Genomic DNA, 14,871 nt, shown 5'->3' with positions numbered 1-14,871 from the left:
TTTTAATGAAATGAGGACACTACAGCTGACATACTGTTTTTTGAAGCAGAGCATCCAAACTGACATTCAGTGCAGAAGAATCACACCTGTTTCCTCTTATGAACTGCAGCTGACACATTTTATATTTTAAGATGATGCGGGACTGTTTCCTCAGATTTCTGCCAGCAGCTGGAGGTAAATGTTAGTTTGTCTGGCTGACGGCTCTCAGTGTTTAACTGAAACACAGATAAACTTTTGTTAATCTGTGATGAGGATCATGATATCAGAAGCTGAGGAGGCCGCTGAAAGGATAACCCATGCCATGAAACACTAAAGGCCTAAGACTTGTGTCAGACAGACAACTTTTCATAATCTTGGTGAAATCCTCAGATACAGAGAGCAGGATTACTCCCAGCCCAGTGGCCCCTGCAGCAGACAAGAGTTCAGTGCCTTGCTTAGGAGCATGTTGGCAGACATTAGCAAAGGCCATCTGAGTAAAAAAAATTGATCTGTCATTCTGTGTGAAAAAATATGTTTTTCATGTCTTGGACATTAATTCAGATACTAAATGTTAATGTTTTTTTTTTTGGTTTGAGTAAATCCAGTTTGTGTTGGGGCTAAGGATTAAGGACAACAGAGAAACAGCTCTATCTAGTGGTTCAAGTGCAACATTACTTCTATTTGTTGTTCAAAGAATTGCCAGTTTTTCTTTCCATAACATATCAAAATGTAAACTTGTTGGCAGGGAACTGAAAGGCTCTTCTAGTGTCTAGTGTCTGAGAAGTACTAATTCACCAAATGTTTAATGACCTTTCCATTTTCATTCTTACCAACTAAGTTTCTAAACTGAGCAGCTCCTTTTTAATACCTTGTTGTTTCTAGATGCACTCAGTGCTCTGTGTGTACTGGTATAAGACTAAGACTCTAAATATAATCCATGTAACATTAGCACCTGCAATAACAAACATGTTCCTTGCAGATGCTCTTTATACCAAATCAGCTGGAGACTCACTCGACTCCAGAACATCAGATTATAAAAGTTTGTTTTTTTCCATTGGAGTGCATGTGGTGTAAAAGAATTTATAGTTTTGAAGGCTTTGAAAAATCCCTGAACATGAGAGCTGATATAAGCTCATAATACAACAGGTGACGTGTTTGAGCCTGAGACCATCTTAAAGAGTCACCTGACAATAGTAGAGGTGCCATAACTTGCAGCAATAACAACAACGCACTCCTGCTTTTGTGTAGCAATCAAAATGTCATTAGAGAGGAAATTGGGTTGAGCTGTGTCAAAAATAATAATTCACTCAATGTTAACTACATTTGTGGTTTGCAATCATGTCAAGCAAGATCACATATAACAGACAACTCTGGCAGGATGAACTAAATACACACAGTATACAGTATGTGTACAGTAGTAGTATGCACAACACCTGTGTCTTTTTTGATACTACAATAAAATTAATGTTCCAATTTCACACAGTGGCATTAAGTTGAATTAAAGCAAAATTGCTTTGGTTTGTATCTATAGATCTATAGCTCTTTATTTAATACTCTCAGTTTCATTGCTCACATTGTTCTTTGAGAAGTGTAGCTGGGGGTGATTTCATTGCAATTTGGATACAAAACTTCATCACAACAATAAAATAAGGATTTGGCATGTATAGCATCTGCAAGACTGGCCCTGTCTGTCGCACTTTAAGGTAGGTAATGTCCTCCTGTAAAGAGTTTTTATTTGCTTTCAAGAATATATTCTAGAATATTTTCAATACAGATGGTAAATGGCAGCATTATTGTGTTATTATTGTATATAGCACTTAATATCTACACAGATCATCTGATCCATCAAAACTAAATGGTTCCGGAACTTAAACAATGTGTGCTCACTGAGACAATGCATACACCACTTCCCATACCAAAGGTTTTCTTATAATACAGTATGTATTATAGCACACTATACAATAATACTAGTATACAGAAAATATTAACTCTATATAAAGAACCTGACATGACAATAAGAGTACTTCTAAGCTTAACACCAGCTGAACACCAAAGAATTATTGCAAAGAGATAGAAAACATCAAAAGGGGGGGATATGGGCAATATTTTATTTGGAGGCTTCATTTTTTCTGTTCCACATGTAGACATTTATAAATGTGTGTTAACATCCTTCATCCTGAAAGCACAATTAAAGGATGCTGTTGAGGTTGCTGACAAAAACAAGGTTAATTGTGTGAGTGGGCATTAGACCGTGCAGACAGTGTATGCACATTTCTTCATAGGGCTGAATCTAATGAGTTTTATGCATCTGGCTCCAGTAGTCTTATTTTGCTTCTCTCAAAGAAGCTGTGCAAATCCAAACCCTGCCTGATACCACAAACTTAAATTACTAGAGACATTCTGGCACCAGTTGACAATATTGACAGCTCAATGGTACAAGAAGAGTCCACTCTTTGGCAAATAGGGTCTGAGATCCCACTGTTGTGTGATGACTAGTAGCAGCTTCATGTGTTCAATATTAATTTAATCTCTACAGTGCAGGATAAAACTACAGTGCAAAGAATGTTTAGTTAACAGTAACAACTGGCTTTTGTGCCACCTCTGAAAGCACTGCACTAATACTGACCACAGAGCTTAAACTATTACTGAACCTCTTGTAACATAATGGGGTTTATTAAAGAGCCTATTTGCCAAAAAGTTAGTGTATTACGTTAAGGCGGCTTTTAGAAAATGAAAAACACGTTGGCAAAGGAGAACTAAGGGGGCGAATGAGTTATTTGGGCAAAGGAGTTATCTGTTTGAACACTAGCTATGACATATTCAAACTACCAGACTAATGCACTGTCCAATTATGCAACAACTTCATCCATGACTTCAATATCAGAAATCTCAGCAGCACCAAACAAAATTACCAACACACTCCTGTGTGTGTCATATTAACTTCCTACCAAATTACACCCAGAGGAATCGATTAAATCTCCTCTCAAATTAAGTGCCTTTTCTACCCATTTCAAAACTCTCCATCCTCAGCACTTGGCCTTCTTGCCGTAGCTGTCCACCACCTCTGGCTTGACGCTCTCGTCCTCCTCCACGTCCTCCGTCACGGTCTTGCCGACAAGCTGGAAGATGTCCTCGGCCGTGACGCCCATGGGCTCGGCGACCTTCACTGTCAACATGTCCAGAGTCAGGACAGTTCCTCTGGGGATCTTGACTTGGGCCACCACTGACTTACCCAGCTGGAAGAAAAGAAAGAAGGGAGTGACATTATTATTATTACTGTTGAAACGAAAAAAGTAATAGCTCAAATGTTTTCTTAAAAGTTCTCTGTCTTTCTAAGCATTGAAAATGTTACTTGAATACATTAAAGTATTTGACTCACATTTTTGTGTATTTTCTTGTGGAGAAAGGATATCTCACCTTATCGTGGCACGGCTTCTCACAAGGTAACATCTGCTTGAGGCCGCTCCCCATCGCCCTCTCCACCAGTCGGATGGAACGAACCAGCTCGGTTAGCTCAGAGGGCACCAGCGAGGCGGCGTGGTCACTTCCTTTCCACGTCTTGTCCAAAGTTACATGACGCTCGATGACCTTTGCCCCCAGAGACACGGCTGCAACTGAAATACTGATCCCAGACTCGTGGCCGGAATACCCAATGGGAATATCTGGAAATTCCTTCTGATATTCCTGTAGTTGACAAGTGGGCGAGACAAGTGTTACATTTAAAAAGGAATAGTTTTTGACATTTTGGGAACTATGCTTATTTACTTTCTTGCCGAGAGTTAGATGAGAAGATTGGTACCACCCATATTTGTCATATTTGTTAAAATTTTAAGCTACAGCCAGGTGTCAGTTAGCTTAGCTTAGCATAAAGCCTGGAAACAATTGGGTACAGCTAGCCTGGCTCTGTCCAAAGGTAACAAAATCTGTCTACCAGCACCTCTTAAACTCACTAATTAACATGTTAGATCTCATAGGAGTTGTTGTCTTCATTGTTAAACAACCACCATCGCCGATGAAAATCTATCTGACGTTACTCAGGCAGAAATCATGTTCACGGACGAGGTAATGTATTCAAGTTTTACGGAGACAGCCTCGGCAACAGAACGCGTGGCAAAACAGTAATGAATAATCATGCTCCACCACGAGTGAGCAACACAAACAATAGTAAACAATAGAGCGGCTAGTTCGCCGACTTCCTTCCTCACTCTATGACGTATCATCTGGTGTTTCCCCAGGAGTTATAGCAACTAGAGGGGGTAAAGGGGATACGTCGCCATTGACAGGCGACCAAATGAAACGCACTGTTACCCTGAATAAAATTACATACTTCTCTGGGTTTGAACATTGTTGGAAACATTTAGGATAATGTAAGTACACAACTCAACAAAATATGTAACATAGGTCTAGTCGTTTTCTGGCATTTTAATGCGGAAGTAACATATTATACCTTTAAGACAAAAATAAATTATTTTTCCTACTTGCCTTTAATGGAATCTATTGTGTCTGGTATCTGAGAAGATAAACAATGAATGGACCTCATAAGAATACATAAACTCAATATGGCCATCAAAACAGAGAGTTTAATCTTAATCATTGTAAGTGCAATTTGGGGTTAATCCATTTTACATGGTAAAAACACCACCTGCAATGAGACATGTAATATTTCAAAGGCTCCTGAAAGTAAATATTGAGCTGCTAAAAACATTTAATTTTGCTTTTAATGGAGTCAATTTGAGAACTTGTTTGAGAAATCTTCATTGTTTTCGTACCAACCTTTTGATATAGGAGTAGTACTCTATTCTATTCTTCTCACCGTTATCACTCTGAGGTTGACATCTTCAGCTTCCAGAGGGTAGGCGCTGGTGCACTGCAGGATGGCAAAGTTCTGGTTGTGCTCCTTCACGGTTTTGTAGACCCGACGCATCGTCTCCATGGACTGCATCCCACTGGACACCACCATGGGACGTCCTGACACAAGACAAGCAACCGCCTAACAAACATAATGTCTAACATGGGCAGAAGGCAAAATGCAACACTTCTCTTTACTATTAAGGAGTTGCTGTAGTTCATAAATACAAGACAGAGCAGTCTGAATGAAACACCAGATGCGTGTGGCTTGTTAGCTTATCCACATTTATGTAGAACAGTCAAACTGATGCCGTAACAGAAACCACTATATTCAATGTTCAAGTCATTTAGCTTACAGCCAACTCCAAGTGTGTTTTGATAAAAAACTGCTCAGAGTCACATATTACACATTTCTGTGAATTTTCCAGATCGCTGGAATAAAAGCACTCTTCAGCAACTTCATTTTTGTGTGAAACCAGAGAAACATGTGATATTAAAAATAGTCCACACCTAAAAGTACAACCTTCAAGTTTACGTCACTGCTTTTTTTCCTGCTTTTTACTAATTTCTACTGATTCTTATTTCTACATTTGTGCATTTTTTTCCTTCTTGTATTGATCTTTATTTTTTATTTTTACTGAATACTGTATTTGTTTAGTGTGGATTAATATGTGTTTTGTACACTGTGCATATGTTGTCCACTGTGTAGATATTACTGTACACAGTTTTTAGAAGTTATAAAATGCAATGATGACATATTAATGTACAAGATGGTAAACTGACTCTGATTTAGCACTTGTTCATTCAACACAAAATACATCTGATGATTCAATCTCATACTTGAAACATTTCCCCAGATATGACGGTTCACTCTCACCTTTCTTGGCAGTCTTCTCCAGATAGGGGAAGTTGTTGGTGTCTCCAGAGCCCACTTTGAAGAAAGGCACATTGAGCTCATGGAGGAACTCGACTGCCATCTAAAGACAAAGAAAAAGTTATGGTTAAACTTAAACCTGATTAAAACGTCAGAAAACCTTCATCAAAAGTCTCTTTCTTACCTCATCCATCCCTGAGGCAGTGAAGAAGATCCCCACCTCCTCTGCATATTTCTGCAGTTCCCTGTACTGCTCATGGCTGAACTCCAGATGGCGCTTGTGTTCACCATAAGTTTTCCCCCAGGAGTGTTTAGAAGTATAGGGGCGATCCAAGGCACGCTTGTTAAATTTGTACTCTAATTCACTCTTCTGGAATTTGGCACAATCAGCACCACAGTCCTGTGAAGGTGGATATAAGTGAGGGCTGAAAAAAGAAGGGAAGCTTGGAAAACATATTGAATAGTAATGATTCATTTTAGGGGTCCTAGAGATTCCTGTAATGTCCTAGAAAGCAACAGATATGCAACTGTAAAATCAGCAGGAAGATTCCTGGAGAGGATTATGTAATTTGGTACTAATTACAGGAGACAGTGTTAATTTACTACAATTCTAATTAATTAATTAAATTGTATTTTAATACATTTCTGGTGTAACAAAGAGGGGTTTTTTATCCCACCAGGTTAGCTGATCATTGTCTAATACCTGTATCTGCTGTAGATGGCGGTTACCTTATAACAGATCAAGTTTGATGGGCACAGCAATGTAGTTATCTCATTTTACTAAACTGAAGACATGAAATTATTACTATCTCATGTGTAGCCTGACACTGCAACATAATGTAGCTTTGCATGAAAAACATGGTTTTATATGTCAGCAGCTATAGCCAACAGTACCAGGGGCTACGATGAAAATCAAAAATATTAGCTCATTAATAGAAAAAAAAGATGATAGACCTGACTTTGGATTCCTTTTGACATGTTGGAATCTAGGATTAAAAGGATATCACATCCTTTTAGAATATTGGAAAATACAGATGTGTATATGTGTTTTTATATCTATGGGGTAGTTGAACTGAACAAACAAAAAACTGGCATACACTGTGGCTTCAGTACAGATATAGTAGTACACTATGGCCACTATGTGCCAGGCGTGAATAGACAAGCCAAACTCCATTCACAAATCTGGCAATTTAACATTCTACAACATGGCTAAACATCTTTTTACAAAAATCCTACGGACCTGCTTGCATATAGATGGTCCATAAATTAGTACATTATAATCTTAACTATTATTTCAAGCACTGAGGTCGATAAAAACGCACTAGCTAAGTTTATATTGCCGTCAAAGTAACGTTAATGATTCAGACGAGGACGGTGTTGCGACTAAGATATTAAATTGGAACATTTTTATATTGATTTCTGTACACGTTCGTTCGTGTGCGTGTGTGCCCTGGCTGTTAAGAACAACAGAAAAAATGCACTTACTCACATTCAAAATAAACCGATAACGTTACGTGTAAATTTTATTACCTTTGCCATTTTGATCATTTTCTTGGCAATCTCAATGTCTCCCTGGTGGTTTTGTCCAATTTCAGCTATGATGAAGCACGGATGGTTACCTCCGATCATTCTACCGGGACACAGCTCAAACTTTAAAGGCATTTTGTTCACAGCAAAAGAAATTATTTAGCAGAGAACTTGACGGAGAGACAGCGGTAAGTTGTGTCTGGAAAAGCCGACCGGACCAGTTAATATGCTGCACATCCAGGATGTACAAGGACTTCCGCTTTTGTAGTTCAACGTAAAAAACGGATTTCCTTTAAAAATAAAAGCATAAACTTATGCATGTGTTTGATATGCAGGTGATGGAGTGAGTCTTTAGCTGCTTAATTGTCTACAATAAATAAAAACATTAATCGGGATGCTGTGACAACATTTCTAAAAGATTTACAATATTTTGGGTAAACATAGTCTTAACACAGTAGAAGCTGAGATTGGTGAAAAACTCTAATGCGCCTATCCCAATTCAAACCTGAAAAGACAGAAAAACATTAGCAGAAAGATGCCAAAAGAGTTAGTACTCTGAGCAAGTCAAGACCCATCATCCACATTTGATGAGTGAGCTGAACGCCTGGAAAGTTTCTAAAAATAAAACAGGCAAAACACTGAGATAATTACAGTTGATGTGTTGGGATTGAAAGCAGCCAAACTGGAAATGAGATGACATAGGTAAGACAAGTCCCACCTATTATCAATCCAGCACTACCACGCCCATATTTTTCACTGCTATTTGTGAACTCTCAAGTGAGAAAATAAGACTAGAATACAGATCTTTTTAACACCCTTTTTATTCACACAATTAACATTTTCAGAAACAGTGATTACTATATAAGGGCCACATGTGGCACCTTCAAAATGTAATGCCAAATACACAAATACCGTATATGTGTATAGGTACTGCATATGATTACAGTGCAGCCTATATATTCACATATGTAGCCACACCTCACAATTTTATTGTAATTAATTGCTGGGAAAAATTAGACAGAACATTCCAAAAAGAGATTATGTTCACACCACATGTGAGAAATATTGGCATTGAGTGAGGAAATTTTACAAGCCAGCCATGGTGCATTTCTCAATTTGGACTCGTGCAAATATTTCCCCTTCAAAGGCCTATGGCATACAGAAAGCAAACAGTAAAGGGATGCAAAAACAGTTGACATCAATAATATTAGCATGCATCTGCATTCCTAAGTACAGATGTGTTCACCTTGTTAAAGTTGTGCAAATGCCACAGCAGCCATGCAACTCCACTTTTTTTCTTTTTTTTTACTTTTAGTTTGTGAATATGTTACTGTCAGAATACAGAGGGGGCAGAAATGTCAGCTTTGACCTCAGATCATGGAGAATGAACATGGCGCTTCACAGCCCACATTTGACTGTTGACAAATTTCTGGACACCCTGTACTTACAGGCTGTGATTTTACACCAAGACACCCTCTTTGGTTCAGGTATTACCATCATGTAGAGTCATTTTAAGACCTGTTTAGACCTGTTTATCCTTAATGTAATTTGCCTTTCTCTTACTGCACTTCTCTTCCTCTTTATCAAACCTCTTGTCTTTCTCTTTCACTCAGACACACAGACCTAATCCTCTGTTCCCCTCTTTTATTCCTTACCATTCTCTTTACTGTATCTCTTTCTGTTCAAACACTGAAACACTGTTTGTCCATCTTCTACCTGTCTGCCTCTCTCTCACTCTTTCTTGTTCTCTTTCCTTCTCCCTCCCTCTCTGTCTGTCTGTCTGCCTCTCTCTCCCAACCTTTGTGGAGGATCCTTTATTCTATCATGTCCGCCAAGATACTGTCGTCATCTTCCACGTCCACTTTGATCTTCTTGCCCACCAGCTTCTGCATATCCTGTGGAGGGAAGCCTTTTGGCTCGCCCACCTTCACTGCAAACATGTTCATGTTCAGCACCGTGCCTTTGGGGATGGCCCCCTTAGCCACCACCGATTTTCCCAACTGGAGCAAAAAAAGAGAAGAAAGAAACAAAACCACTGACAGATTAATAAAAAAAATGACAGATTGGGAAAGAAAATAATACTGGACACTATAAATTCCAGTGGAACAAGTTTATATGTGCCCATCTCTTATCATCATATCATCTCAGTTATTGTTATTAAGTTTGGTCTTACAATAGAAACTGAATGTTTCAGTTGGATTTGCTGGACAACATGTCACAAAATATTAAGATTTAAAAGATCGACTGGTTTAAATCTAATACCAAGTAGTGCCAGTGCCTGAATCACCAATACTGATAACCAATACTTTTTATTATTTCATTATTATTAAAATCTACTACTGTACTATCATGTAGGGGAGAGCAATGAATGTCATGAATAATGAGGTGAATGCAACATTATTAGGGTACTTCTGGATACATTTTCATTACACCACTATTACTGTTGTTTGTTAATTACTTTCATGTGTGTCTTTCCTGAACTAACGTCGTGGTGGTTGGTCTGCACATGCAGAAAACAGCCATAGAGAAGCACAGACTGCATGCACTAAGGAGTGTGTTCATGTGCCCAGAAAGTGATCTATCACACTCTTGTTGGAAGATGACAGCAGAGCAAAGACAGTTTCTCTACTGTTTGATAACATAGAATGGGTATGATCCTATTGATGCTTGTATCGATACTTAAAACAATTCATGATATTGGTATTGATACTTTAGGTTTTGATACAGTCCTAACAGACCTACGGTAGTCATAACCGCCTTTTAAATATCAACACAAACTTAATCAAATTTTGTAATACACAGTTGTTCCAGTTAAAAATTAAACTGTTCAGTTAAAACTGAAATGGGGTTATATTAAAGGGGCCCTGCAGTGATTTAATATTGCACTTCTGTAAAGTTGGCGGACTTGCAAGAGACAGGTTTAAAAAAGAAAGATCAAAGGTAAGAGATATCCTGACTTTCAGTCTCTGATAAACTGGTAAACGCCCAGGTCTTTCAAACTCTCTGCTACCAGTTTGTAACTCAGGCTTTCCGTAAAAAATTTGCCAAGCTGAGATAACCCCGATGACATCATCATAATTATGTACTCACACTATGAAATGCTCCCTCCAGAGCCACAGAAGAAATTATACATACATACATACATACATACATACATACATATATATATATATATATATATATATATACAGTAGATAGATATATATATATATATATATATATATATATATATATATATATACAGTAGATATATATAAGTGTTTTCACGGGCTGAGTAGTACTCAGGATTGCCCCATTAATCAGGTGGGTGTACTTTTTACAACTCTAGAATAAATGATGCTGAATGAATTGAAGAAAATAAAAATAACATTTTAAAAAACACTTGACAATGACAGTTGTAAATCTAAATGAATCGAACCAACCTTATCATGGCAGTTCTTCTCGCAGGGTAACATTTGCTTGACAGGTGATCCCATTGCCGTCTCCACCAGGCGGATGGCTCGCACCAGCTCTGCCAGCTCTGAGGGCTCCAGGGATGCCTCATGGTCGTTTCCCTTCCAGGTCTTGTCCAAGGTCACATGACGTTCCACGACCTTTGCTCCCATCGCCACAGAGGCCACAGTAATGTAGATCCCCTGCTCATGTCCGGAATATCCGATGGGAATGTCCGGGAATTCCTTCTGGTATGCCTTCAGGAAAAGAGAGGAGGAGTAAAAATCTATTTATTCTATTTTCACTCCAGGACATTCTCATGTACAAAGACACACCCACATGGTTTCTCACTATGGTATCTACCGATACCAGATATCACACACACACACACACGCTGTTTTTACATTGTTTCATTTCACAACATACATTCATCCTCTTCCTCTATAGTTTGTTGGGACTGTGCGATAAAGGAAGGAGGGAGGCATGGCGGTTGAGACAGGATGCAGTTTCCAGTCTAACTGGTCTTCATGGAAACTCCCCAAACTGAAGAGGAATAAAACAAACATGCATCATGATGTCAAGGCTTATGCCTTGGTTATGCCTATCTTGTATTGACAGGTGCCTGTTCTCCTGAAAACAGACCCTACAAGGCAAGGTGTTATGTAATACTGTAATATCAAATAACATTCAGACACTGGATTTATTGTTAAGTCATTGTTGAGCTTGTTGGGAATGTGAGGTTTGTTTCTAGTTAGAGCAAGTCCTTCAGTACAAGGTGAAGGACAAAATAGAATTTCAATTTGATGATGCTTCCAATGTAATCGTCCATATCAACTGAAGTGACATGCTGAACTCACTTATGTTAAGTACACTTCAGTCCAATGGTAAACATGCCTTCATCTCTGGCCAAATCCACCTCAGAACAGGTGTCAAATGCCCCCACACCTGGCCTTGGTTGGCCTTTCTAGTGCATAATATACCGTTTATCAGATTTCAGTCTCTTCTGGAACCATCCATCATGTTTTAGAAAGGACGATCTTCACCCTAACTTCATGAGTCTTAGCATTTTAACCAAAAATATATTTTACACAGTTACTCTCTTAAAATGTTCCCACTTTTACAAGACCAAGGTACATCTACATTTATTCATTTATTCGCTTGTCCAAAGCAGCGTACTAATGAGGTACAATCCAGCCACGGTGCCGCCGCAACACCACGTTCCACCTGACACAAGTGCCACAAGGCTCCAGGCGCATGAAGTAACACATAAGTCCATAGCAAATGACAAATTTGTTGTTGTTTTTTGAGAGTGAGAGGGATATAGAGAAGGAAGGAGAGATAGTACATCTTAAGGAAGACTGTGTGTGTTAACCCCCATAACCCCAGGCAGCTGTGAATTGATCGCCAACTGAATTGGATCAGATGACATTGGAGGTTGTCAGACAGACCATGTAAACCAGGAAACGTATGATACATTTGAATACATTTGACTCTGGCCTCCAAGAAATCTTTTCCTGTATCTGGTTAGAGGTTGGGGACAATGGGTTCAAAATGATCTTGTTGGCTACAACCAGCTGTGGACAGGAGGTAGTTGAGTTTGTCATGGTAGCAGCACTTGGATCTACTGGTAGAAATTTGGGTTAAAAGAGGACTTCAAGCTGAGGAAAATTTACTTGAAGGATGACTCAGAGGTACTGGAAGACCCAAACAAAGTCGATGGCAGATTCTGGAAGGAGTGGACAAGATTTGTTCTACATACTGTCGAAGTGTCACACCCTAGCTCTTTATTACTATAGATATTTAAGAACACGGAAGATGTTTCACAACTTTTAAAACTAGAACTGAAGCTTTGTGCTACTGAACAGATCACAATGCTGAGCCTTCCCAGTAAACCCTGCTACTGTTCAAGAGAGACAATGCAGCTTTTATTCTGCCCATAGAAGTCCAAATTTTCACCCTCTTTTTCTTACATTAAAGAAATCAAAGCTTTCTAATTCCATCTACAGGTTTGTGATTTTGAAAAGTCCTACAATCAGATATTTTCTTCACTCAACTACTTCCGTCACTTTAATGTGTACAGCCAACACAAACTGGACAGGCTGAACTTCACGAAAGCAGAACAATTCATATGTCTGCATTAGTGCTGAGTGAGGATAACTTATTGCAAAAGACCATACAACAATACTGCACTCCTAACCGGGAAGAGTCGGTGGACATGATGGTTGACAGGGAGGAGAAACTTGCTCTATTCTATTCATCTTACCGTGATCACGCTGAGGTTGACGTCGTTAGGGTCCAGAGGGTAGGTGCTGGTGCACTGCAGGATAGTGAAGTTCTGGTTGTGCTCCTTCACTGTTTTGTAGACCCGACGCATCGTCTCCATGGATTGCATCCCACTGGACACCACCATTGGACGTCCTGACACAGGCAGAATGGTACATAGACAAAGATAGAGGGAGATATAACTTATCACCCTGGATATATTTGACATTTTTAAGTACAGCTATATGCCTTTATGTTAAATCATCACTTTTATAAGCTCAGTAATGACAGAATGCATTCAGTTTTCATTCATAAAATATAATTTTATCATTTTTTATCATACTGCATAGGGCAACAAAGGTAACATATGATTGAGAGTGCAGGCTTGTAGTCATACATTGTTCCCTTTCTTCTTTTGCATGTTGACTTTAAAAACGTGATTTGATTTTCCATTTTGTTCAATGACTCCAGTGACAAGTCAGTTACATTTTGTGACCTGAATCAATACTGAGGTAGAAAATAGCGCACCCTACTGGGCTGAGTAGGTGCCTAAGTAGTGTGTGTTGTCAAAAATTCTAAAAGCTCATTACATACCAACAGCATCTGATTGAAACTTTCCAGTCTGTCGCACCTGTGACCACACCCATTAGCATTACTTTTAGGAGTGGTCAAAAAAAAAAAAAAAAAACGCTACACCAAAATCTTCTCCAAATATCAAACAAGCTCTAGCAGACAAACAGATACGTGGACTCTATTTATCTTTCAGCTGAGACTTCAAAGGGATGACAAATCCAGCATTTTCCAGGACAAAAGCCCTAAGGTAAATAAGGTAGGTTCTGGTAAGAGTGAGGTCACATGCTACACAGCCTCATACCTTTTTTGGCAGTTTTCACCAAATAGGGGAAGTTGTTAGCATCGCAGGAGGCAACTTTGAAGAAAGGCACATCCAGCTCATGGAGGAACTCCACAGCCATCTATGGAAATCAAAATAATTAGGGCACAAACGTACTTTGCTCTTAAGTATTTTAGTGCCTCACATTAAACAATGCCTGTGATAAGAGTATAGTATTGGGACATGTGCAGCACTGGTTAATTCAGCTTTGGTCTGAAACAAATTGAAACATCTATAGGTTAAATAATATTTTTTCTTGTTCTTGCCAGCTACTGTATGTTTTCTATTTAATCTTAAGGAATACAGTAAAAGTAATCAAGAACAGTTAGTATGCTGTTGTGCATTACACTATTTTGTGGATTGAAGTGGAGTGAAATTTAAACCAGCATTTCCTGCCAGTTACCTGGGTTGTGGATTAAAAAGTTTGTTTCTTTTACCTCATCCATGCCAGAGGCGGTGAGGAAGATTTCAGTCTCCTCTGCATACTTTTTCAGTTCCCTGTACTGCTCATGACTGAACTCCAAGTGCCGCTTATGATCGCCATAAGTTTTCCCCCAGGAGTGCTTTGAAGTATAGGGGCGCTCCAAGGCTTTCTTGCTAAATTTGTACTCTAATTCACTTTTCTGGAATTTGACACAATCAGCACCACAGTCCTGAGATGACAGAAGACAAAAGGGGGAAAGAAGAGAAGAGAAGACAGTGGGTTAATTTTGACAGTACAAAGCAATATTTTTAACAATTTTCTTTATAGGCACAGTTTCACCTCCCTAATTTACCTTTGCCATCTTGATCATTTTCTTAGCGGTCTCAATGTCTCCCTGGTGGTTTTGTCCAATTTCAGCAATGATGAAGCACGGATGGGAGCCCCCAATCATTCTACCGGGACACAGTTCAAACTGCAGAGGCATTCTGGTGATGTAGGAAGTGCACTGATGAGTGAATTGCTAACAGGAGTCAGGAGTCTCACAACTTGACAGGTGAGAGATGTCAAATGAAATGAATTTCTTTCAGGTAAGCAAATGAGTGGCAACGTTTGAGTCAGGCGATGCCTTTTATA

General features: G+C 39.0%; 2 protein-coding genes across 2 annotated transcripts; both read right to left on the bottom strand.

The window, feature by feature from the left end:
* Positions 1–2,073: 2,073 nt before the first annotated feature.
* LOC122873785 (sialic acid synthase-like) lies at positions 2,074–7,479 on the bottom strand. Its single transcript, XM_044190946.1, has 6 exons — positions 7,232–7,479; positions 5,886–6,101; positions 5,705–5,804; positions 4,793–4,947; positions 3,397–3,663; positions 2,074–3,215 (listed from the first exon to the last, which is right to left on the bottom strand). Exons 1-6 carry the CDS (start codon positions 7,361–7,363, stop codon positions 3,006–3,008), a joined length of 1,080 nt encoding a protein of 359 aa, XP_044046881.1. The 5' UTR covers positions 7,364–7,479; the 3' UTR covers positions 2,074–3,005.
* A 552-nt stretch (positions 7,480–8,031) lies between these two features.
* Positions 8,032–14,850, bottom strand: LOC122873786 (sialic acid synthase-like). The gene is made up of 6 exons (XM_044190947.1): positions 14,591–14,850; positions 14,252–14,467; positions 13,797–13,896; positions 12,924–13,078; positions 10,651–10,917; positions 8,032–9,228 (listed from the first exon to the last, which is right to left on the bottom strand). The coding sequence occupies exons 1-6, from the start codon at positions 14,720–14,722 to the stop codon at positions 9,043–9,045; spliced, it is 1,056 nt and encodes a 351-aa protein (XP_044046882.1). The 5' UTR covers positions 14,723–14,850; the 3' UTR covers positions 8,032–9,042.
* Between the last annotated feature and the right edge of the window lie 21 nt (positions 14,851–14,871).

The sequence above is a fragment of the Siniperca chuatsi genome, linkage group LG3 (genome assembly GCF_020085105.1).
Source record: "Siniperca chuatsi isolate FFG_IHB_CAS linkage group LG3, ASM2008510v1, whole genome shotgun sequence".
Classification (NCBI taxonomy): Eukaryota; Metazoa; Chordata; class Actinopteri; order Centrarchiformes; family Sinipercidae; genus Siniperca; species Siniperca chuatsi.
Note: the sequence above shows the minus strand (reverse complement) of the source record. Positions and strands in the feature narration are given on the sequence as shown.